General features: G+C 38.2%; 1 protein-coding gene across 3 annotated transcripts; it reads left to right on the top strand.

The window, feature by feature from the left end:
- Nucleotides 1–2,215: 2,215 nt before the first annotated feature.
- LOC121599569 lies at nt 2,216–26,129 on the top strand. 3 transcript variants are annotated; one of them, XM_041927453.1, is made up of 9 exons: nt 2,216–2,327; nt 2,624–3,497; nt 17,875–18,107; nt 20,568–20,711; nt 22,133–22,239; nt 22,652–22,825; nt 22,962–23,116; nt 23,264–23,543; nt 23,645–26,129. In XM_041927453.1, exons 2-9 carry the CDS (start codon nt 3,269–3,271, stop codon nt 25,218–25,220), a joined length of 2,898 nt encoding a protein of 965 aa, XP_041783387.1. In that variant the 5' UTR covers nt 2,216–2,327; nt 2,624–3,268; the 3' UTR covers nt 25,221–26,129. The 3 variants fall into 3 exon arrangements, with proteins under 3 accessions (XP_041783387.1, XP_041783388.1, XP_041783389.1); XM_041927454.1 differs by having other exon boundaries at nt 2,229–2,327; nt 2,604–3,497; XM_041927455.1 differs by having other exon boundaries at nt 2,232–2,308.
- Nucleotides 26,130–26,580: the final 451 nt, after the last annotated feature.

Raw genomic sequence — 26,580 nt, 5'->3', positions numbered from 1 at the left:
TAACTATTAGCCGTTTGTTTGTAAACACTTTTTCATGAAACTGTCAAAAGCGACCTGAAAATGGCAACCTAGCAACGGGCTTTGCATCGACCTGTTCTCCTTAATAGATCTTGGTATGGAAAACCGATTTTCTCATGGGTTGCCGAGAAAATTTTCAGATTTTTTTGTATGGAAACGAGCCAACTAAAAAGCATATATGTATTCAATAGTTGGCAGGGAAAAGAAGTTCAACCATTGAGTTCGGACTGTATTTCGAATAATTGGTGTTGAAACAGTTAACCCAACGTTGGTATGGAAACATTCTCAAGAATGAAACCTTTAACGTACTTGATACAAAGGATAATCGTAAAGTACATCTTCTCTTAGCAGCTTTATCAAGTGACTTTAGTCTGACTGATAGAAACAGTAACGCAGCAAACGTGATTTATGACCTACTATCGCAGATAGCACCGAATACCTGGCGGTTGATTCTAGCTACTACTACGGCGTGAACTTTGCTGCTGATGATGATCCATTTTGCTCTCAAAAGTTTAGCGCATTTAAGTTCGTTTAGCATTTTGGGTGAGACCAGCGTGAGCAGCGACGGCAAGTCCGCTTCTAATGATGGCGATGAATTTAATTACCACCCAAATGAACTTCTCGCTGGGCCACATTAATCTAAATAAAGTGCATAAATCTCAGACTCGCAGTATAAAATAGTTCAGCTGTTATCTATTTCACTTTCACTGACCTTGCAGCACGGGTGAAAGTTAGTTCTAGAACTGCAACTGTCTAGAGTCGCAAACAAGATTTCGAATTCAAAAACTATCAAATATAATGTTTACATTAACCAGCTACTGATTAAAGTTACATGATTTTCTATGATAAAGTGTTGAATACTTGAATCATTCTTAAGCATTGCACCACGAGGCAAGTCTTATCTTCTTGTAGCAAGCCACAGGTACAGGACAAATCTTCTCGATTCCATTAGATTAAATCGAACGGACTGTCGAGCATGTCGTAGTTGCCGTCTCTGTTGTGCTGACTTCTTTGGTCTACTTTTTACAACCCATGTCAAAGTTATCCGACAAGCTGAAGATAGAGGCATGAGTCGGCAGCTTGCCATCGTCTTCAAGCCGATTCTCGCACGACCCAGCTTACCTACTGGACTGTGAAAATATGTTAATTTAATTCTGCACGTTCCTACCTTGCATTTCTGTTGCTGATTGTGGGGATTCCGTTTCCTATACAACAAATACCAAACCATAAGAGAATGTAAGATATAAGGAGTTCCAAGTTGTGCTTACATGTGCTTATGCTTTTCATAGATATCTCCGTTTTGGTTTATTAGTTATTTTTAAAGTATTCCTGGATCCTGCACAGGCACATGTACACAAGTTACAATAGTTAAATGACCCATTGGTTTCCAAATTTTACAAAAAAAAATCGTTGCTTCAGAGATTATGTAGATGATTATTTTTATACAAAATCAATCATATCTAGACTTTTATATAAGCGGATCATATAAGCTGACCGTATGTTGAAGCCACAGGCTAGCTCCAAAGGGAGAAGTGAGGAAAAGGAAGATTTATAAAAAGCCCTCGGAATTAATAGGTGATCCAAAGAGAACAGCACTACCTTCTTCTTTCCACTCACTCACAAAATCTATTTTTGATCTGAGTAAGACGTAGCTTCTACACGCTCATCAACGCCATCTCCCTCCTTCATTCCTACTTTCTATCGCCATGCTAAAATTTACGGCAAGCTCAAACTCTCCATGGGTCTACAATATTCTTGATTGTTTTAACGTATTTAGTATGACTATAATTGTACTGTTATTGATTTTGTGTTTTACAAACTTGTATGGCGAGATCATGCAAACGATTCAGTGCAAGATTGTTATCACCATGTACTACATTCACCAGTCAATCATCCAGTCAACTAAACCGTACACATTTTCAAACACCTCATACTTCGAAGGCTAGCGCAGTGTTATTTGTAGCTATTCATTCTCAACCAGCTTGTTATTCTTATTCTCCATGCCAACAATCCTGCCAAGCGTTTCTGTCAGCTGTAAGGAATTCATTATTCTATCTTCCCCTTAACGAACAGACAATCATGCGCACTGCTTCAATCAGTTCCAGTCCACACGAGATCCAGCAATGTTATTGTGGCTGTATTATCCCCTCCACTCGCTTTGCCGAGCGTAAAACACTTCCAATTGAAACCGATTAGACTTCGTTGGTCAGTGTCGCGTTGTTCTCGGTTTGGAACGGTTCTGAACAGTTGCTGGTCGCAAGGATACACACATCTGTTTATCGTCTGGCTTGTACGATAGCTTCAGTTTGGTTGGTTGAATGAAGAAGAGTTTTCAATTCGCAAAGCTAAAAAGTGCTTTTCAATCGATTTTTGTGATTATTTGTACGGCAACAGAACGCAAATAATATTGTTTGCGCAATATCGTCCCAATTTTCCCAAGCAGGGAAAGTTATGTTTGTACGATGAATAGTGCAACTTAACATTATGTCTGTTTTTTAGCCAGTTTTTATTTAAAGTGACGAATAATACAGTGTGTCTATGAATTGTGTATTTGCAAAAAATCAGCAAAAGCAATCCTTTATTAGGATTTATTTTATATTTTCAGCACGAGTGTGTGAAACCGTCTTTGGGAAATATATCTCTTCAACCCGTGCACTAGAGCAAATGGAAGTAGTGTGTGAAAATTTAGGAAAAAGCGAATACTGCCAATTGAAGTGTGTGTGTGATCTTCCACTACAGCTTGCTAAAGTAAAAAGTGAATTCCAAATGAATGTTTACAGTTGCTTGCCTTAGTCAAACCAGCGTCAGTGGAAGCGTTTTCACGACCGCTCGTTTCGTTTCATACTTCTTTCTTTGAGTGTGGAAAATCGCCTGCTGGCCAGGAGAAGCATTGCTCCATTTTCCATCCGGAATAGCGCACATACACATACATATGGTATTTTGATGTCATCGCCGTAAACGTCATTGCTGTTCAGTTGCTCCTTCGGTTGTGTTTTCCAGCATTGTGGTCCATTGCCGTGAACGGTAGTGTCCTTTCGAGTGACGTAGAGAGAGAGAGAGAGAGAGAGAGAGAGAGAGAGAGAGAGAGAGAGAGAGAGAGAGAGAGAGAGAGAGAGAGTCTGTCGGGTTGGAGCGCTTCGGGGGGACTAGTGCCCGTTTGATACCTCGTGCCACGGTGCCAGTCCCGTACGATTAGCATTCGAGTGTCCGTGCGTGCGGGTGGTAGCCAGTGCTAGCAGGGTACAAAAATATGTTGTGCCAAGAATCGAAAAGAGTTGTGAATAATTTACACAGGTCGCGAAAAGTATGGATAAAAGCTCTGTTCATTATACTTGTGCTGAATGCGCATGTGCTTGTTGTGACATCGCAGCAGCAGCAGCAGCAGCAGCAGCAGCACCAACACCAACATCAGCAGCATCAACAGCAGCAACAACAGCAGCAGCTTTTGCCCACAAACCTGCCATCACCGCAAAAACGAGGTAAACACTCATTTTTCCTCACTTGACGCACATTCCCGCCGCCAAACACCACATCATCACACTGCTGTCAGGATGCTTACCCAAGGCGGTAAGCCAAGTGTGTTTGCTCGTTGGTTAAAAGGAAAACGCTCGTGTGAAAATTCCGGGCTTTTCCGACCCGCACCGAACGGTCGTAGTCGTACGGGTTGGCTTTGACACACATTTTAAGCGTTCAGGAGAAGCGCTGTTTGAAGTATGCATACACACTGATTGTTCGCTGTACCGCATGTGTTTGGGTTTGTGCGTGCGTATGTATTCTTTTGCATTTTATACCGGGCGGGGGAATCAAAGAGCAGAGCCTTTCCGACTGATATGGAGCATTTTTAAATAAAAATTAACCCCAGCAAGCTAAAGCGAAAGGAAAGGCGTAAAAACAGTATCGCAGCAGCAAAAAAGACAATCAGGCATTATAAAAACTCCATCTCCGCTGCTCGGTTGTTTCCAATTGCCGCCATGAAATGTGTTCGAAGACTGAAAAGTGTTCGAGCAACTATACACGAAACGGGCTAGCGCAGGGAAAGAGCGACTCCACGGGTTGGCTTGCACTGCATCAACGTTATGAATGTGAATGAACCTTTCTTCTATGGCCGTGAGCACTTTTTTTTCACCACCTGATGAAAAGTGTAGTTTTTGTTGTGTACTCCCGTTATTTTCGCTTCTTTACTACATCGTCCGAGAAGAATATGTTCGTATGCAAATCAAAGTGCTGTCAAGAGAAAATTTTGATGAGACATACCCCCACCCATCGGTGGCGGTTTCTGTGGGAAAGGCACTCAAAAACGCCTTTAAAGCACACGATGTACGGTGTGAGGAGGATACGGCGTTTCTGCCTTGCTATTACGATTCTCTTTTATTTTTTTTACGTTGACCATAAGGAAGAGATTTTTTTTGTTTAATGAACAGCAACAAGTTATGTTGCGGCTTGAAGCATAAGTATCGCTTTCATCCGATTTACACACTTTTAAGTTTGTATAACTTTAGATGGGACAAGTATGACCAGTTCCAAACTGTTATGCTTAGTTGTTTAATGAGCACAGCAACCATGACTTTATGAATGGTACATACGATAGAGTATTTTATGCAAACAAATATCGAAAGGGTTTACGGGTAAAAGAGTTTGTCCATCATAACCAGTGTGAGTGAAACCATAAATTGGTTGGTTAATTTAATTTGGTATACTAGGCCAGAAATTGGTATCGATTGGTAACATATGTTTATTAGGCTATGCTTCTTTTTATTGGCTCAACAACCTACCTACAACCTCAACAATGCTGGCCTATACATGCTTTGGAGACTTATAAAGTACTATGTAACTAGAGAGTCGTTGGTCCTCTTTAAGCCCACGTTACAGCTCCAGAGAAATTCATCGTGAAATTTTGAGTTTTTATGAATATTCTCTGATATTCTTTCTTATATATTTCATTAAATAATAATCAGAATATGGCTTATTGTACACCAAAAGAAATGATATTCAATTCTTCAACTATTTAAGCTATAAAACATGTTGAATTGTTTAATTGTTTAATTGTTTATTAATCGTTCAATGGATAACAATGGATCCGTGTGAATGTTCTTAAGTCTAATATTAGTTTATGATAAGTAGAAAGATCATCTTAACAATTCGTTTCTAAGGCTGTTTTTAAAGGATTGCACTGAGGTTCCAAAATCAAACAAATGACGAACTTCATTAAACACCCTAATCATGGAGTTGAGGGGGTCTCTAGATCCATATCCAGTTCGACTACGGTTCAGGGCAAGTAACCGACGAGAACGAAGCTGAACAGCAGGCGCGTAAAAGTTTAACTGCTGGAGCAGGGATGAACAGTCGGTGTTACTTTGAAGTAAACCAGCCACAAACAGTTGTTGCGCGGTACGGCGTCTGATGTGGAGCGGTTGCAGTCCGAGAAGCTGAAGTCGCGTTTCATAAGGTGGTAACTGACTGCCAGGTGGCAAGGTAACAAGCGTGTTGCGTATCGGGATAAGCGACGCTGTATCGATTCCATTCTCTCAGAAAGTCTTTGGGTTGAGGGCTTCCAGACAACACAGGCGTATTCGAGTACCGGGCGGATAATACCGCAGTATAATGCTTTGATGCAGACTGGGTGTTTGAAATCTCTTGTTATCCGAAACAACATGCCAAGCAATTGATTACCTCGGGTAATCACCTCATCCGTTTGCTGGCCAAATGACAGCTTTGAATCAAGTATGACTCTGAGATCTCTCATAGCATTAGAGATCCTTCATAGAATTAATACATTACATGCATTTCTTTGCGATTCCCACATACTGATTAATATTCAATGAAATATAGCAAAAAAAAAACAAAATTTCACGTTCAATTTCATGCGACGTCTAAAGCGACCTTTATGACGGAACGGCCTATATGAGGTTTGAACTGTTGACAACTGTATCGCGCAACCGTCCCTTATTCTTAGTTTATGTAAGGCAGATTATATAGCTCACATTATATACCTGGACATGTCGTTGTTCTAAAACATAGCAGGTCGTGTTAACGTATATTTGACACACTTATTTGCACTATTATTTTGTTATGTTATGAACTGTTAAAAAATATCAACAACTAAACATAGATCCATTGTGCTTTGACAGATACAATGGTGGCAAAAGTATTTTCCTAAGATAATAAATTCAAGGAATTTTGTGAGATAGTTTATATTCTCAAACCCTTTACTAAACGGCACCAAATATCAAACCCTCGTCAACGGTAAATTCAATTAAAGCTTTTCGATCTCGCACCGCACGCTGTTGGACCGCACGTTGATGGTTCGTTTCTCTCTCTCTCTCTCTCTCTCTCTCTCTCTCTCTCTCTCACACTTTGTTTGTCGGACTTTCGCTTAGTCCATATGTGATTGGCTGTCGTCCGCCAGAAAGCTGATATTTTATTTTCGTCGGGAGTTTTTAACCAATTTTCTTTGCTTCTCTATGAGACAGGAATCGCAACCAGTTTTCAGTTCGTCTATGTTGATATAGCTTTGAAGTCGAAGAGGAAAGAGGAAACAAAAAAGGAAAAGTCAATCCAGATAGCCATTGGGTCAATGGAAGGGACCGAAATAGAAGCCAATATTGACTACGCACAGTTATCTGGCAGACCGTACGGTTAGAGAAATAGTAGAAGGATTCCAACTAGTGCAAAATGCCCGGTATATTGGTTGGTTGATGTGCTGTAAATGGAAGAGGCGTATTTTTTCTTTTATTTATGATATGCACACTCTAACGAGAATGTGACTATGATTGAGGAATTTAAAACACGTTTGAAATCGTACTTGAAAGTGAAATGGCATCCTAAAGGTGTTGTTAGGACACATTGCATCGCAATACAGGTTTTTAAATAATTAGACAGCTGTCTGTTGAGTACGGATCTCAATCGTTGGTAGAAAACGTTGCTACCTACGCTTTTGTAGAGGTTTCGTACGTTTCTAAACGAGCGAAGCACTTTTTACCGACTCCGTATGCTAGGTGTCGTGTTGATAATTCATGGAAAATGCTTAAGATAAAAACGGTTGGTATCCCTCAAGCGATGCGTGCAAGTAGTGGCGGTTTTAGATCATCTTTCTAAAAGTGAACAAAAGAGATAGGGAGATCAACCATTGCTAGGCATGAAACAAAGCTACTGTGCATCTCCATCGAAAGTGTCATAACGTATGATAAGCGTATGCTAATTTTATTCATCTTAAGCACTGCCGAAACATCTCGTTCCACGTTTGTTGCAGGTTGCTGGGAAAAAAACATTGTTGTTTCAGAGTATCCAGGACTCTCCCAACCTTCTTGTTTCTCGTTGCTTTGAAAGGTTACGACCGTAGAACAGTGTATAGCATACAAAATTCCCAAAACGTACGTGATTTGAACCCGTACAAAATTATGCTAATACTAAATCCGTGTTTGAGCACACCCTTTTGAACATTCGTAGTTTTATACTGTTTCAGTTTTTAATTGAAGTTTTAGATTCAAATTTTAATCATAAAACATTTGTTTTAATCATCACTTTTATAAGTTTTAACTATACAAATAACTTTAGATTATCTAATCTATTCTATCTCTTCTTCTATCTTCTATTCTATCTTCTATCTCTAATCTATAATTATACCACATAAGATATCAAATATAGTAAGTATAGCTAAAACATTATTTTAGTCAGAAGTATAGTAAAATAATGGCCCTCCAAAATAAACAAAACTGTAGTTTTTCGCTAGTTTATCATACATTTATCATAAATTACCGATTATGACCCCGTAATTGTGTTGCAGCCGGTCTCATGGTACAGTCGTCAACTCGTACGACTTAACAACATGCCCGTCATGGGTTCAAGCCCCAAATAGACCGTGCCGCCATACGTAGGACTGACTATCCTGCTATGGGGGGAAATCAATAAGTCACTGAAAGCCAACCCCACAAGTGGGTTGGCAGGCCTTGACCGGCATCGGTTGTTGAGCCAAAGAAGAAGAAGAATTGTGTTGCAACGGGATGTTTAACAGTCCACATTTGTAAGAAAGATTATATGTCTATGAAAGGATGCTCAGCTCTAATGAAATGTTAAGTATTTCCAATAGAAACTGGGCTTTTGCGTGTCATTAGGTAGTAACTACTGATATCTGTTCATAAAAACTACTTATATGTGATATAAAACGCAACAACAAGATATACAAGATGTATGAGATACCGGTCTCATGATACAGTCGTCAACTCGTACAACTTAACAACATGCCCGTCATGGGTTCAAGCCCCAACCAGACCGTGTCGCTATACGTAGGACAGACTATCCTGCATACGGGAGGGGGGGGGGGGGTAATCCAAAAGTCACTTAAAGCCAACTCCACAAGTGGTACAGGCAGGCCTTTACCGACAACGGTTGTTGAGCCAAAAAGAAGAAGAAGAATGAGATACAATGGATAAACAACATAAATTTGCACAAAATACATCCGTATTTCGATGTAATACCATTGTATAAATTCAAAATAAGGGCGTTTTACTTCAAAATCAGCGAAGAAAAGAAAGGAAAATCAAACGAGATTTAAATGGTCTGAACATATCGTTAACATAATTTGATTTACAACAACGTTGGTTTGTTTGGTTTTGTAGCGACTGTTATTTATTTTAGTTTTTTTATATTTATTGAAAACAAGCAAGAAGTAGTCATAATGTTGATTTGAAAACCTTCAACAATATCTGAAGCCAACTCACAGTAACAAGGCCAATCAATGGAAGAAATTGATCTTAAGTAGGTAATTTGTGTCGTTTTAAGACCTACATGACCAGCAGAGTCATCCTCAGCGTCTGTTCAGTTGAAAAGATTAGCAGTTGACAATAAGCTCGTGTGTAAATAAATCTTGATTCTATTTTATTTCAAGTACAATTTAGTGCTCTTAAAACATTGTTTTATAAAATGGTTAACCACACACTAGCAGCAAAATTGTTGCTAGCTTCAGTTATAATATCTTTTTAAAATCTCTACTCTAGGTATGTTGCTGGACCTTTATGAAGAAATAATTTTATTCCGTCATCAAGGCCGTCGTTGAAGGAAAGAAGCTAAACAGACAGAAAACAATCAATATTCCAAATGTATCTATCGTTACACGTTCAACAGTTAGTAATACATAGTATAACCATATTTGTTATAACAGCCTGTTTAAACGAATCTCAAAATGATCGTTTTAGCTTTTCTGTAAATAGTCACCAATAAAATCGCAACCATCAACTATTTACCAACATCCTTTCAAAGACGATTTTAAAGAATGATAGCCTGGTGTGTTACGCCAGTAGTAGTTCAGGTTTACCTGACTGTTTTCCATGTACAAGGTACAAGGCATTCAAGTCAACTAAGCGTATCGCTTATTTTTATTGCGCCAAATAAGCCCAAAGGGAGAACTTGGCCACGATACGCAGCTACGTGACATTTTCCAAGTGAAAAATATTGGACACCAAAGAGAATTTTGTGACTGTGCCGCCGTTTGGACAGCACTACATGTCTCCATGTTACAGCTTTGGACCATGGAATAAGAAGATTTTTAACCATCTATAAAACTGTGATTTCAATCATATTTCATGCATCATGTAACGAATCAAAATAAACGTGCAAACTTACACAACTTGGATAACAAATTCTCTTTCTTAAAAGAAATATTTCTTTATACGAAATGTATTTGTTTATTTACTATTTTTTTTATTCAGTAGGAACGGCTTCAACCATATTGCTATTTATGTATTAATATAACTTATACATTAGTTTGCAATCATTTTCTAATTCTAAATGACTTAAGACTGGTTTTGTTTATTTTATCGTTTTCCTGAGCGTGGAACAGTGTGTTGAAGAAATGTATCGCATCCTCCTCCTCCTTCTCCTCTACTCCTCAACGATTGAGTTTTCTAGTTTCACCTTTTTTACTTAACTATGCAAAGGATCTATCAAAATACTCGTAAACAGAGCAATACAGAGCTCCACCACTTTGCTAGATTTATCTTTTGAAATTTTGAAAGACCACATAATCCAGCAAGGTACAAAATTGGTAATTCCTATTATTAAAATTGTTTGCAAAGATTCATCAATTAAAAATCGGGAACAGCGTCCGCAAAAGTTTGAATAGTTCAAACAACAAAGCAAGCGCCATATCTCTTCTTTATCGCCTTTCACGCGATATCATCTCCTCCCAAGACGCATGATTATTGGAATATTGTTGGTGATATTGTAGAGGGTGGTACAAAGGCTATTATGAATGAATAATTATCGAGACAAACGTATATTTTGTAACTATCAAAGTGCTTTACCAACAAGTAATGCCTTCTCAGAGAAATTAATAACTAATTCCTTTTAAACAAAAACCTTTGACAATCGTTGAATTCGTTGTAAAAAAGAACAGTTTGCAATCGTCGTGCTAGTAAAAACAACAGTAATATTAGTTACAATGTTCGTGTAACGGGAAATTTAATATTGAGTTCGAAAATTATCTTACTTTTTAGAAACCTATCCTGGATGAGAACGGTTCCATAATTTATATACTTCCGGTGCTTTTTATTGTTCCCACACTTTTTTATCTAATCAATTATAATTTTTCTTTTTGAATGAAATTACTTGCTATTCTTCTTCTTCTTTAGCATAACAACCGCTGTCGGTCAAGGCCTGCGAGTACCCACTAGTGAAGTGAGCTTGGCTTTCAGTGACTTATTACTACCATAGCAGGATAGTCAGTTCTACGTATGGGTCTATTCGGGACTTGAACCCATGACGGGAATGTTGTTACGTTGTACGAGTTGACGACTGTACCACCAGACCGGTCACTTGCTATTAGTGTGGTAAAAATCAACTATATTAATAGTAAACCGTAACATAAAAGACTTTCCGTAGCTTGAGTCAGAGTCGTTTGAGTTAGGCAATGCAAATGATTGATAATGATAGTCCTGTGTTTAGTTAGGTATTTCAAACAGGAGACGAATCGAATGTCTAACACGCATCATAATACAAAATCAACATTTTTGACACTTTTTCTCTAACACATAATTTCCCTTAATGAATAATTCGTCATTCTACAACAATTGTTAGGCCAAAAAGAAGAAGAACAGATAATACAAAAAAAAAACATAGTAAAATCAAGATTTATATCACTGTTCACTGTGGCCACGGCAGAACCCGGAGACGTTCCTTGAAGCACTGAATGAAATGTTAAAGTCGAAGCGATCCGAAACAGTGTTGAAACAGTATTCAATAATAAATTCCACCTCACCTTTAAAAATAAGGCTAACTCTTTCGCGGGCCGGATTGAATGTTTCGGCGGACTTTGCCGACCGCTGCCATAAGGTATTCTTTTTTTTAGCGTAACGATCTACATGGTCATGTCAGGATATACTAAATTTCAAGACTTATTATTTCAAGAGACAATTACCATGCAGCCGTATAGTCAGTCTTTGCCACGGGAGACAATTTATACGAGGTTTGAACCCATGACGGGCATTTAATTAAGTCGTTTGAGTTGACGACTGTATCTTGGGTTCGTCAAAAGCATCATCATCGACAAAACATTTTCATTAACAATATACACAGTGTATTGAATTCAATAAGTGCAATTTCATTATTTTTCGAAAACAATATGATTAATAAATATAATGATTTTGTGGCATGTGAAGCCGAATCAACAAATTAAATACCCATTACAAATTCCTAACGAACAGATGAACCTCCATGCGTGGAATTTACTTTTCTTATATGGTTAAACAAACTAATATAACCTACTAAAAATGGTGCATTACTTTTTTTTTAATTTATCAGAGAAATACTCAGTTGTAGGTAAAAGTGAAAAATATTGAGCTATAAAATTTTTACTCCTAATTATGCATGAGGTTCCACAAACCATGTAGTGCTCAAACACAAAACGCATTTCTATGTATAATGATATTTTACCTTAGGAATCTACGTTTTACGTTACATTTTTTCCTCGCTAAAATTTAACAATTATGCATTAAACTTAACTTATTAAACTAAAATTAAGTTACTAAACTTAACTTATGAGTTAAACTTCAACTTAATGAAACCTACATTTCTTAAAGAAATGTACAACCACATGCCAACATTTGTGCAATACTGCTTTATCTACAGCTTACCACACGTAAGAAGAAGGTATAACCATGCAAGAATGATACGACTTATACGAATCTCCGACCGGTTAGTAGAGGTCACCAACACGATGCAATGCAGTGTGACGTGTTACTTCACATCCTCACCTGTGCAATGTAAAGATACCTGTGTCTCCATTATGAGTGTGTCCTTGTGTTTTCAAAGCAGTTGCGGTTGAATGATGAAAAAATAATTAACGAGAGCACTGCATTCACTCGGAAAAGTAATCTAGTGCATCGTGGCAGGATACACCACGCGCATGATTCGCTGCTTGATGTCCTTCTATGAACGCAGCAATCTCTTTTGTAGATAACGGTCATGCACAGATGAAAACTGTTGTGCTGCCATGTAACTTTGCTTTTTGTTTCATTATGATCTACTGCCCTCTACTTTTTGTTCGTGTAGTATAAAAACAAGAAAGCCCGAAAGGATAGATTGCGGTGGTAGTGGTGATAGAGAATCTGTTTCTTCTGTGTTTTGTCCACTTCACTGCATTGCAATTATTTTGGTTTGGGAGATAATGTTTACTATGAGATCGTGACGCCTTCTGTTTTACTTTCATAGCATTACTGTACAGACGTTTCAGAGAGCAGGTGTTGAAAATTTATTTAAGATTTATTACAGAGTATTAAAAATGGAATTTTTAATACTATTTTGTATACTAACTGGATTGTGTGAACACAAATGAAAAAATTGGTTGTAAAGGTGTAAAGTAAATATCTGTAAATATTTGATATGTTTATCGTTATTTTGTATATCTTTCAATTAGGGTTCATTCGAATCAATTCTCGGATTTAATAGCATGTGCAGGGATTTTCATTGTTCTTCATTCGATTCGAACATAAAAATTGAACATATTTCTTCAGGTATAGGTATTATTTGCAGTACGGTATGCTCGATCCATTCGATTTCGCAGTATGACACTCGATACATATGAATTTCAGTATACGATTATTTTTACTTGAACCATTTTGATTGCTTCATGTATTTTTAAGTTATTCTTGTAATTTTTGGTAATATTTTATGTACAAAGTTAGTAAAACATTTTTTAACACTTTGACGGCCGCGCACACCACTGTGGTGCGATGAAATAAAGTATCGCTTGATAGCCGAGCACACCCCAGTGGTGCGATGCCGTTTTCGCTGCGCGCAGGATATTTAATTGATAATTGTTCATTATTTAACCTCTCCAAATTACTCACAACAGAGTAGAACAAAATAACACACAGGTTTAGAAAGAAAATATCAAAGCGATGCACCAACAAAACGAGCCGGCGACACGCGCATTTTTTAGAACAATAGCTACGGCGCCTTTCGAAGAAACGAGAGCGAATCATGCGGCCGTCAAAGTGTTAACAGACATTTTTTATCAAACTTAAGCAAAACTTATTTTCATCAATTTGATTTCAATTCCTTTCAATTTAAGTATAAGTGAAACAACATTTATGATACAGGGTTTTCCACGATTTATTGGTTGGTTCCCATAATTTTTTGGTTGCTTCCCATATTTTTTTGGTGTGTTCCTATGATATTTTGAGCATTTCCCAGATTTTTTTCGTTCAACTGTATTGATATCCAATCAGACGATACAATAATTTATAGTAACGAATCAAAAATCTATGAGATACGGTGAATAAATCGTGAGACAAGCCCAAAAAAATAGGAACCGACCAATAAATCGCGGGAAACCCTGTAAGAGAAAAATTGAAGAACAAGTGATTTAGTTTATTAATTATTTGTCGGTCTTACTCAGGTCTACAAAAGTGTTTTACTTATACATATACACTTATGATTAAAATTATTAAATAATAGACAATTTCACGCCACGAAGCATCAAAAATTATCCAAATCAACATGGGAGATACATACAAATACTGTTTATGTGTGTGATTATGTCCAACGGACACCCAATACGGTATGATGATATTCGCGAAAATTCCATATATATCACATGCTCACACATTATGTTAAAATATTCTCCGTGAAATAGGTTGTTTGTATATATATACTTCTCATCTAATATTACGATGTGACACGGCTGTGTATCTGAACAGACGATTATTTATAAAAAATAACAAAAATATAAAACCAGCATAGGGTAAATGTACCAATAGTGGTGCAATTTGTAGAGGTACAGATGTATTTTAATGGATTTAAAGTGTGAGGAAGGACAATTTCGTAATATTTTAACACATAACAGTTGGAATATGTTTTATCTTCGCAATCACAACCATTTTTACCATGAAATACATAATTTTTACGAAAAAATACATATTTTTGTGACTGCTTCGTTGTACCTATAATGGTGGTATGGTTCCTATAGTCGTCGTATTGTGTTCCTATAGTGGTGGTAAACAAAGATGCCTTAAAAACAATGTATAATATCAATGGAACTTATTTTTGAAGCTGTTTTCGTATGAATAGCAAGGATTACTCCGATAATAATGATTTCTTGAATTCGTAATTTCGTAATTTGATCGTAAAAAATGAATGAATTTGATTGATGAAAATATTGACTAAAGTACTGAATAACACCTGTCGTCAACCCATACCCAGGAGAGTTTGCTTGATTTGAAGTCGATTTTTCACTCAGCCAAATAAGCGAATTTTGGCCTTTGTTCGGTAAATTACTCACAGAAAACTCATTTTTGTTGTTTATTTGAATGAAAACAGTACGACATGTCAAAAATGTCGTCGAAAAAATCTAACATTACATGTTTTTATTGATTTTAGAACTAGGACCACTATAGGAACATGTCTGTTTGGTGTACCTATAATGGCACTATCGCAAAAAAACACTCAAAAATACGTAAACATAGTCAAAAGCCAATGAATTAGAATAAAACAAAATCATTTGATAACAATTATGTTAAAAAACTAATAATTGCGTTGTTATGTGGTCATTTAGAACGTTAACAAAATTATGAGTATCGTTATGAAATCCTAAGGATTTTGGAAAAATGTTGATACCTTTTACAAAATAATGGATTTTTCGGTAACTAAGAAACGGAATGGCCTCATTTCATTTTTTAAATCCTTTGTAAAAGGCTAGAGAACATTTCACACTAACGTAGATAACTTAACTTCTGTTAATTTAACGTATGAGACACATTTTAGTGCAATATCACCACTATTAGTACTAGCATCACTATATCGTACGTTTACCCTACTGCTTTTTAGTAATAATTGTTTTATTTATTTATTTTTTTATTTCTATTATTAATTATTTTTAAAATTTTATTCTTTAAACAATAGCATATGCATAAATTTATTATTTAATCCTTGAACAATTTTAAATTTCACTAGTGTTGTTTAGCATCAATATTAGTGAGTGATGATCAAGTTTAAATCAATTATTGGCAAGGTCGGTTCCATGATACAGTCAAATTGCAAGAGCTTATAGTAAAGAAACCATGGCTGTAAGCCATGGTTCAAGCCTTATATGAACTAAGCTCACCTTCAGGACAATAGACAATAGATACACTATTCAGTCACATATAGTACAAACCATTGATGGTTCAGTTTAGATGGTTTAGCTAGCTTCTAAAAAGAAGAAAAAGATTTACTTGGGTAACTCCTGCAATAACTTACAATAAAATTAACTATTGCACTAACCTTTGAAGTCTAGTGTTAAATTATGTTCTAAATTTAATAAAAAATTAAAATGTGTACCATTTTCAGTGTTATATTTTTTTCTTCATGTGTAACCAACACCTACATTCTAAATAACAAATAAATTTATCGTTCCCTAAGGAAATTTTTATGTCAAGACGCTGGCGTTACTAAATGCACGAGAGAATCCAAGTTAATTTTTTCAGCACCAACAAGTTCGTTAACCAACTTTGTGTTACGCCCCACAAATTCATGAAGCGCTACAAATCATTGCACCCTACAGGCGCTGCTTGTCGAACGGGGCGCGTTGGCGACCAGGCTAAACGTGAAAGACCATGCGCCTCCATTATAACGCGAGTGTCTTTGGTTCAGTACAAATTTCATCCCCATCAACTTCCCTTTTGTTCTTACCGCTTGTACTTTTTACAAGAATCCTTCTCACGTCTCCGCTGCTTTAGATTGTTTCTCTCTGCTCAATTCGCATGTGGCACCGTGCCGAATTTAAGGATCACGTATATATCGGCCGTTTGTGTATGATTTATACTTCCTGTTATTATTAATACGTTCATAAAAAGGCGAAACATAATTTGGGCTGGTAATTAAATTTATATGAAACACAGAAGGGAACAGCAACCATAGTGGTGGTGCACATGGCATCTGTGCTTCGCTGTGCTGCTCGCTTGCGGCAAGTGTGGACTCCCAAATCCCTAGTGAAATATGGTTTTCCGGTTGCGGAATCTGCTCCTCATCGGATATTCATTGCCTGCTGGGAGTGCCCGTTTAGGGAACGTGTCCTGAAGCGAAATCTAAGCTAACCTGAGCGTTGGAAAAATTCGTCGTTTCACACTAACTTCTAGATTGTTCTAACACTGCGGTCTGTGTAGCGAGTAAAGTACAAATTTCGGACCAAAGGGAACACGTGACGTGATTCAAAGTCGGAAAAGCCATTCGTTTCTTATACAGAACCCAGGAGTTTGAGATGGCAAATTTTATCACAAAACGTGGTTTCCTAACCACGCCTAATTTAAGACAAATATTGAACTTCTAAAAGTGTGAAGCACATGCTTTCAAATGTTAGTGTTGTAGATTCAGGCTACGTGCAATAATGCAATTATGATCGCCTTTGAAAATTTTAAATGACCATTGAGGCAATCTGAAGCTCCGACAAAAGAGTCTAATGATTGCTCTTGTGTATGTCTTTAATTTTTATACAGTTTTTTTTGTATAACTATGGTCCAACTGTGATTCATGGTGAATCGTCTTTATTTTTATGTTTTTTTATATCATACATAATTGTTTATTTTAATTACGTCGTTATTAATTCATGAAAATTGGAGTTTATATTTTTATCGTATTTCAACGGCACATCCAAAAGTATGACCGTACAGTTTTATATTTGGAAGTAAAATACTCTTATTGGGCCGGTCTGGTGGTACAGTCGTCAACTCGTACGACGTAACAACATACCCGTCATGGATGGGTTCAAGTCCCGAATAGACCGTGCCCCCATACGTAGGACTGACTATCCTGCTATGGTAACAATAAGTCACTGAAAGCCAAGCTCACTTCACTAGTGGGTACAGGAAAGCCTTGACCGACAGCGGTTGTTGTGCCAAAGAAGAAAAAGAAGAAGAATATTCTTAAGGCCGGGCTTACATTGATCGTACCCACAAGTGTAATTTCGATTTTCACTAGCGCATCTGGAGGCGGCTGACCGAAGCATTTTGCCAAACAATTTGGAGCCGCTTCAGAAAATACGTTATTTTTCCTTGTTTTTTACTTCAACTGAACTGGAAAAGCTTTGTAATTGATAGATAAATATGTTGTGCAAGTAGTTCAGAAGTCTCCGAATCAAAAAACGGTGTAAAAACTAATTAATTTTGAGATTCGACACGACCATTCCCCCGACGACCAAAAAAAGCTTCCACCAGCCGCCGCCAGATGCGCTAGTGAAAATCGAAATTACACTTGCGAGTACGATAAATGTAGCCCGGCCTTTATACCATTGAATTGTACTCCTTAAATTACATTACTGTGCCACACACTGTGTTTCTTATATCCAAATTAATAGGTGTTGTTATACATTTAACTTTTTTTTCTTTTTAGCCGGTAACACTGCCGACGGTGCCAAAGACCATTGCAACAAAACTGTTGACATCTACGAGGATATTTCTTCACCAGAAGTTACAAACCTTAATCGAAACCGACCACTCACATGCTGGTATCGGTTTCGCAGCTTCCGGGGTGCACCCCGCGATTGGGTGCTACGGTTGAATTTCAAAAAGTTCAAAGTAGGAACCCTACTTAATGCGACACACTGCGATGGAGGCTACTTACAGGTGAGATTGTTTACTAACAACAAACTAATCGATCACTTTTCTTTTGACTTTTCTGTAAAATCCTTTTTCTGCCCAAAAGAGTTTTATGTCGTTCAAAGCAGATTTCATTTTTCGCTTCTAAAACCCTGCGTACCAAACAACAAATTTTCGTTCCCAATTTGACGGGCAACTAAATAACCCAAACACTGCTAGGAAAGGTACATCTTTCTTCATTACATACATAGTTGAACGGGAAAAAAACAACCGGAACCGATGAATTGGCAGCTCGGAGCGACGATTTGGCATTCGTTCCAGGAAATGAATTTTCATCCAATGGGTTGTACATTATTTATTCGTTCGAGCAACTTGTCACGTACGCCAACGGCAACATCCGATTTACTCCGTCCAATTCAACTTGCATCGTTCGTTTTCGTGCAACACGACCAATCGAATGGTGGAATTTGGTGCCAAAAGTTCCATCAGTCTGGTGGCAGCATTCCATTCGGATTCCCCGCTTTGCTCAATGCGAAGCAGAATGGATCAGAATAACGTTCCCTTTTTTGGATGATGAAAGTTGTCGTTTTACTTACGCTGTAATCTCAGTTCCGGTGCAGTAGACCACCAATGACTGGTGTGCTGGTGGCTGAAAATGACAGTTGAAAAATTTCCTTTCTCAACGCAGCAACTGACGTTTCTAGGATGTTAGAGATATGGTTGTAGTTCAACGAAATGGGGTTTAAATGAACGTTGATAGAGCTACGATCGGAACTCTTTTCTGTGAAATGCACTATGCAAGATGCATTGCGGTTGAGTATGTCACGGTGCACATATCTCAAGATAATTTGTTTGCAATTTTATTTTCATATAACTTTTAACCCCCTTTTATTTATTATTATTAATGTAACTACTTTTTTCACTACCTATCAAATAGCTTCATTATCGCTAATCAAATCTTTGTTGGATAATATGTATGCACCGTGTTATGCACTTTAACCAACAATCATCTATTGTGCTTTGTTGAGGTCGTCGCAAAACCCAAAAAACTTGTATTGAATGCTCGTGAAAGCGGGATCATTGCACCCGCAATGTGATATGCGCAAATGGCACAAGCAAATGGACTCGGATTGACCTCGTCATCGTTTGCCGCAGCTTCAGAACGGTGCTCGTTTGCATTCTCTCTCGACACCGACGGTGCGGGCATATTTCACGACGGTGAGATGCGGATAATCCTCTTAATGAGATGAAATTATTTCATAAATTATGAACAATTCCCCGACGATACGAAACGGTGCCCTGATTTCCAATTTTGGTTCGTTAGCGAAATCATATTCCTTCACCGTTTTCTCGGAAAATAATAGTCGATATTGGAAATGCTCAAGACAAGACTGGATACCATCGTCTTGAATTATACATTCAGCGTTAAAGAGGAGACTTCTGCACGAATGAAACGAGTGCTGGGAATATATTTCAACATATATTGATCAGCTTAAAAATATACGATATATTTTCTTTAAGTTTTACTCTGAAAAGCAACAACAAAAAACCATTATATTTTTTAAATTCGTCCATGCTGACAAATCAATTTTAAGGTACTATAAACGCAGCAATTATAAGCGATTTTTTTCCAATAACAATTGTTTTGCATTATATTATTTTTGCATTAGACGATTGGAATAAAAACATACAGTTTCTATTTTCAAATCATTGTTACATTTTTATTTCAATTTTTGTAAGCTTTCAAACCAGCATTCTTCTTTTAAATAATGTATAGACGATTGTATTACTCTTCGTAGTATCATATGAATATTTTATCGAATGTCGCATTCATCGACTTTATACAACACAAAATGGATTAATGGCAGTATGTTTATGTATATTTGCCACTTATTCATCAGTTGATCGATCATATCGAATATTTTTAAATAACTTTTCAAATAACTCGAAATATTTCGCATAAGTTTCATCCTTGAACTATGTTTTCTAAAATACCTGCACTGCAGCCAGTATACAAACACATACACTGCACATAAACTATTCCTACCCAACTCCTTGCTTTACTTTCTAGCTTGGTCGTATACTCATAATGCATTTTTATAAATTATTTTCTTTTTTTATAATTAGGAGTAGGAGCATCCAAACATGTTATCCATAACATGCCTAATCGTTATCATTTGGCTAATACTCACAGGGTCGTATTGCTTGACCCATCATTAGATAATCTGTTTGTGAGGCAATGGTAGTCCAGATAGGCATCCATTTCATCATTGCAACATGATTGGTTTTCAATATAATAATTATTGAGACACAAAATTTTATCATTCACATTCGATCTTTAAAGTTCAATCAACATCATACACATTGTGAATTTCCTATTGTTATTTTTTTCTATTATGATGTATAATCCCAACCACGTCCAACTAAATTGTGCTGATCATGTTAATTAAACGAATTTACGTAATTATTTTCTTTTCTCATTCGTAGATAGTGGATGGCAATGCCAAAACCGATGTGTCAAACCGTCGAGAACCGGGTCAATTCTGCGGCGAATCGGAGCAACCGCAAACGTTCATCAGTGAAACAAGTGCCGTCAAAATAGTCTTTCACACCGATAACTTCACCGACCAGGTAAATACCGTTGCAAGCACAACTGTAATCGATTTTTGTTTTAGCGTTGAATTTGTTGTTGCTGTAGCGGCTAGCCGTACACTTTTAAAGTCCATTGTGCAGCGGTGATGCACCTACACACTGAATCGGCGATACTTTTCATAGTAGACTAGAAAAGTTAGTGGTAGGGAGTGTATGAATGCGTGTGTTGCCGGGGAGTGTATGTCGATGGTGTGTTTCCGAGTACATCATTTGCCAGATAGACAGCAAACAAGGTATTCTACTTAAAGATAGTAAATAATTAATGATCAACCATTCAAACCATTTGCACCAAAAGGTTTAGACCATAGACCATTGAAAGTGCTACTCGATTTGAAACAATTTATTATTTTAGTAAATAGTTGCTGCAATTATTTAGCGTTTCCTTTTCCTTAAATATATATTATATATTTTATGACATTATATATATATGACTGAGTAAACTCTTAATTTTTATATCACATAAATATTAACGTAACAAAATAAATCGAGATCTCAATGCTATTTCAATAATGTAAACTTCAAAGGCAAAATTATAACCAAACAGTCATATTTTTCCATTTATGTTTGTAGCTCTGGATCAATGTATACAATTTATCTCAAGTAGCATTCAATACCTGTAGTAGTTAATACTTGACAACAATTGGGCCGGTCTGGTGGTACAGTCGTCAACTCGTAAGACTTGTTGTTGTCGCCCGTTATGGATTCACTCCCCGAATGGACCGTGCCCCCATACTTAGGACTGACTATCCTGCTATGATAATTAATAAGCCACTGCAATTTTACAACAGTACATTTTAAGAGAATTTTACATGCAATTAGATCTTTTTGGGAATGAAGTTTTTTTTCGATGATTTGATGAGACAGAATTTTTTTTCATTACTAAAATGTAGTGCAACTTATATTTTTTTAAATCATAACATTACATTAACTAACTATGTTTCAATTATCAGCCGATAAAAACTCGATTGCGTTACTCGATTCAATGCAGAAATGTTGGCTGCATGATTCAATGGAATTAGACATCGTTGAGTTAAATCGAATAATGCAGTGCAAATTGTGCAAAATTATTAGTAGAAGCTTGAAATTTATTGTAAAAAAACGCCACAGTATTTCACCATTATTTCTCTGCATCCCATGCTATCTATATGACCAAATTATGCCAATGAGTCTGGTCGATTGCACTTTGATTTCACCAAATTGAGCATATTGGTGGCAATGAAAGAAATGGTACGGTTTCGCATTCAATCAATCCCTGCAAACCATTCGATTTGCTCATTTCAGTTGCGAAATGAAGCTGCGTTAGAGTGGAAACCTGATTTGCCACTTTTGGCACAACGCATTCGATCAATACCTGTCACTAATGGCGTATGTTGGTTGGGGTGTGCCCCTGCTCTTTGCAGACATATTTCGCTTTCGACTCTGGCGCAGAACAACAAATGGAGGTATTCAACCGTTACGGCCCGCACCCGGAACTTTATCCAAATCGTCGGGGAGAAGTGGTGCAAGGGTAAGTACCAGCTGCTGGCAGAAGCTTATATGCGCGATGTGCAGCATCACTACACTCGTTGCTACCGAAAACGGTCTGCATTGAGCGGACCGTTGGGGATTTAGTGGAAGTGCATTCATTTATTCAAAACTATCGCCAAAATTGATTTATTCAATGAATATAAATGACTACTTAAGAGTTGATTGAAAGTGCGCGAGATGCTAAATTCTTTCCATTGGTTTGTATTTTACCCGATAGTCGTGTTTGTTTTTCTGTTTGAATCATTCGATACCTCTACCGGGTTTCTGTTACACTTCTAAAGCGATGGGCTAATGTATGATTCTTTCTCTTCCTTGCTTCATTTCCATACATTTATTATTTTGGTCGACTGTGCCGCTGGCCGTAACTATTTACAATTCACTTGCTGCACCAGGTCGTACTGTGAGCGAGAATTTCGCGACTGTCGACTACAGACGTGCTATGTGCAGTCACCCGCTTATCCAGGAATATATCCGCGAGCGTTGAAGTGTCGCTATCGGTTGCACACGAGACTTCCTTTCATCAAGCTCTACATCCAGAACGAACAGTTTGCCGTGGACGGGCAGAGGTAAGTGGCTACTGGACCAGTTTGCCCGTACACGAGTTCTGAATTCTTCATCGGTCGGGACTTTGGAGCTTTGATCTTTGATGTCGATAATGTATCGAGCGTTCCTCTCTATTTTCATGTTGCGACCTTACCCCAGGTGTGAAAACATCATGACATGTCCGATGAAGGAAATAGGGTCCGGCTCCGAACACTGCCCCTACGATTGGTTGGCGGTGTACGATGGACGAGACGAACATGCACCACCAATTGGAAAGTTCTGTGGGATGGGGAAATTCCCCTTCAGTATCATTGGTAAGTGCAAACAAGTAGTTTTGCCGAGCAAATACTTCAATACCGCAACCGGCCTCCCTTTGGTGTTCGGTTTCACTGCTGCTTGTGAGCAACGGGGTTAAGCGGCATTACATTTCAGCTGTGTGAAATTTATTTTTATATTTCCAGGAACATCGCAACATATGTATGTGGAGTTTGTATCGTCACCTGCCGGGCCACTACTGAACACGGGTTTCCATTTCAATGTGGGAAATTGGCCCGGGCATGTGGAAACGGTTGGAACAAAACATGGCGCATGCGATTGGTTACTTAGTTCTGATGCGTTACGCGCTACCAGTGCGTCCGAAGGCATTTTTCTAAGTGTAGCACATTGGTACCCACCAAACACATCCTGCAGCTACCATATACAAGGGAACGAGGACGAGGTCGTTCGGCTCTACTTTCCTAGGTTCGTGTAACTATATTTCATTCCCAAACATTTGACCTAAACATGGTACATAGCTATTTTGCTTATTCAAATTATTCCACATTTCATTGCTATCTATACAGCTTCCGAATAAACCGTATCGAAGCGCCTATCATAAAGCATGAGGAGGATTGCGCAGAATCGCTCACGATCTATGATGCAAACAATCCTGATCCGGCCCGTATCATTAAAACGTTTTGCGATACCTTCTCCCGGCCAATGGAAAAGATCGATTTTGTTAGCACAGGTCGTTCGCTGTACGTAAAGTTCCTCAGCAAAACCGGCTCATATAGTGGCAGCTCGTTATACTACTGGGCTCATTACGATTTCTTCAACAACACCAAGTTTGGCGATCCCGTACCAAACACACTCTGCGATGAAGTCTTCTATGCCTGGAAGTACAGCCGGGGTGAGCTTAAATCGCCACGGAATACGCTCATCTACAAGCGTGCCTCCGGTAGCGATGTGCGTTGTCAGTACAAGTTCATCACGGATCGACGTTTGTTCTCGCGTGTAGTGGTAGAGGTGACATCGGTGACATTCAAAGAAGTACCCTACTCGGTAAGCGCATGCACCCGATGCCACGAGGAGCGAGTGGATAAGCTAATTTTATGGGAAGAACGTGACAAGAGCCAAAACCGATTGGCTTGCTTCTGTGACAACATTCCCCGACCGGTGCGTATCATATCCTCGGGGGATCAAATGAATCTGGAACTTATCATTCAAGGACAGCACGCCACGACAAGCTACTTTAAAAATCCAAACACTCTGTTCGAGGCGAATTACGAGTTTGCTCATGGGCCGATTTGTGGACCAATAACGTTAGGTCCTTCGCCCGATGGAGAGCTAGTTTTTCCTTACAAAAACGCACTGGGATTCCAGCTGACCGAAAACCGTAAAGAAAAGTGCATCTGGGAGCTTAAGGTAGCGGCACAGCGTGACCTCTGGCTACACCTGGATAAGGCACGGTTTGCTGAGCGAAGCTGTGAGCATGGCCGTATCGAGGTGTATCTCGCCGGTCGGCTTGAGCCACGCTTTATCATTTGCCCTGAAAATGTGAGCCTTGCGCGGGATCTGCCCATTCTGTCAGCGGCCGAGCTGGGTGCCGTGGAGAACGAAAACGAACCGCTACCAGTGCTAATACAGTACACAGGTGATAGTGCCATCGGCAAGAACGCATTTAAATTCGTTTGGACAGAACTGTTCCATCTACCTCGCAACGCCGACGGAACGCTGGCAACTTCCGCAATGTTCAAGGACAGTTGCGATTTCTACTGTCCCGGCGATCAGCACGTTTGCATACCGGAGTATCTGCTGTGCAACGGCGTGCTTAACTGTCCCAACGTGACTGGCCTGCGCGTAGTAGAAAGCAACATCGATAAAAACTACGAGTACATCGAGGAAAATTATCTACGCACCGGGCTTTTCGATAAGGAGTTCCTGCTCAATATCGAGTATTTGACCGACGAATCGCCGGAGCTCTGCCGGACCAAGTACATACCGGGCAGCCGGCCTGGGCAGGTCGAGCTACCAGATGTGGTAGAGTGCTTCCAGTTTCCGGTGGTGCAAATGGTTGTCGCTGGCATCATAGTCAGTGCGCTAATCATTCTTGCATTCGTTATCTATTGTCGTCTGTACGGACAGAAGTACTACGAATGAGAGGAACCACACTAGCGTTGGTTGTAGCGTCCCTGCATCCGCTCTATAGACTATCTCTGATAAGGTAAGTTGTTAGGTTTTTTTGTGACTCTTTTCACATTCCCGACTCCGTTTTCTTCGCTCCTTCATTAGTTAATCAGCATGGGTAGACGCAACGAGCGAGCTTATTGTGTGTTGCGCAAAGGTACTAGGAACATAGCAAAGGACTAGTAACACAGCATGTAGGGTTTGAGTAGTAACGTTCACCACCATTTACTACTACAGAAATATTCCATTTCTTATGAACTTTCTTTATGCACTGATTTTTGAAACAAGTAGAACATTTGCGATTTTCCAGATGTAATTGTATTTCAGCAATTATCTTACGGTGAGAATGAAACCCTTTCACTGATAAGAAAACAGTTATCACAAGAAAAACGGCACACACAAAATTAGTATGAACTGTGACAAAGTTTTGAGCACCAAACAAACTAGTTTAGAGAACATTTTCTTTACTCTTTTCCGTAGTAAACAATAGTTCCGATTCTTTGTTATTTGACATTACACGAAAAACCCCCATTTGATGAGCGACATTGAATGAAGCAAGTTGTGTTTGAGATGGTGATGGATTGCTTTAGACAGAAATGAAAGTGCATCGGAAAGTATTGCAGGGAAGCTTGTACACGGTGCATTACAGCGAAATTTAACAATCGTTTCACCGAAACATACATTGTTGTTGAACGCAGTGCAGACATTGAATCCAGTTAAACTATAGGCAAATAAAAGGCAATTCTTTACGATAATGAAAAGAAAATTAAAAAAAAAAAAACAAATCTTTGCACAACTTGTACATAAGTAAAATTTAAACTAAGAACCCTAACAACAACAAAACAAAACTCACAAACAAATAAGAACCAGAGTGGACTTAGGCCAAATAGAAGCGTAAAGAAAACATGATTCCAACAAAAAAATGGAAGTAGTAAAATCACAAATCTAGGGAATATTATGAATCAATTTCAATTACTATATACAACGGAGCGAAAAGGGAAGTAAAATTGAAAACAAACTCTTAACGGAATGCCATATATTCAGCGTAGCACATTGTTGGAGTGAGGAACTATGAACTGTTTAATGGGTGGAGTGATGAAAATAGATTGAAAATGTTATTAAATTGAGTATGTAGTGATTGTGAGCGTCGGTGAACCCTGTTGGGCACGGTGAAAAATAAAGTGAAATAGCATGTGAATGCTGATACAAAAAAAAGAAGTTGCAACTTTTTTCAAGTATTGTTTTGATTGAATTATTTAAATATTTCTATCCAATGTTAATATTTCCAGTCTTTAACAAAATGACTTGACAAATATTTTTTGTTTAAACAATG

Source organism: Anopheles merus, chromosome 3L (assembly GCF_017562075.2).
Source record: "Anopheles merus strain MAF chromosome 3L, AmerM5.1, whole genome shotgun sequence".
Classification (NCBI taxonomy): domain Eukaryota; kingdom Metazoa; phylum Arthropoda; class Insecta; order Diptera; family Culicidae; genus Anopheles; species Anopheles merus.
Note: the sequence above shows the minus strand (reverse complement) of the source record. Positions and strands in the feature narration are given on the sequence as shown.

What these genes read in the sequence shown, in the direction of transcription:
- LOC121599569 (XM_041927453.1), top strand. Translation starts at nt 3,269, where the DNA reads ATGTTGTGCCAAGAATCGAAAAGAGTTGTGAATAATTTACACAGGTCG. An exon ending in GCCATCACCGCAAAAACGAG is followed by an intron (nt 3,498 to 17,874) that starts GTAAACACTCAT and finishes TTTTCTTTTTAG; the next exon opens with CCGGTAACACTGCCGACGGT. An exon ending in GTTCGGCTCTACTTTCCTAG is followed by an intron (nt 23,544 to 23,644) that starts GTTCGTGTAACT and finishes CTATCTATACAG; the next exon opens with CTTCCGAATAAACCGTATCG.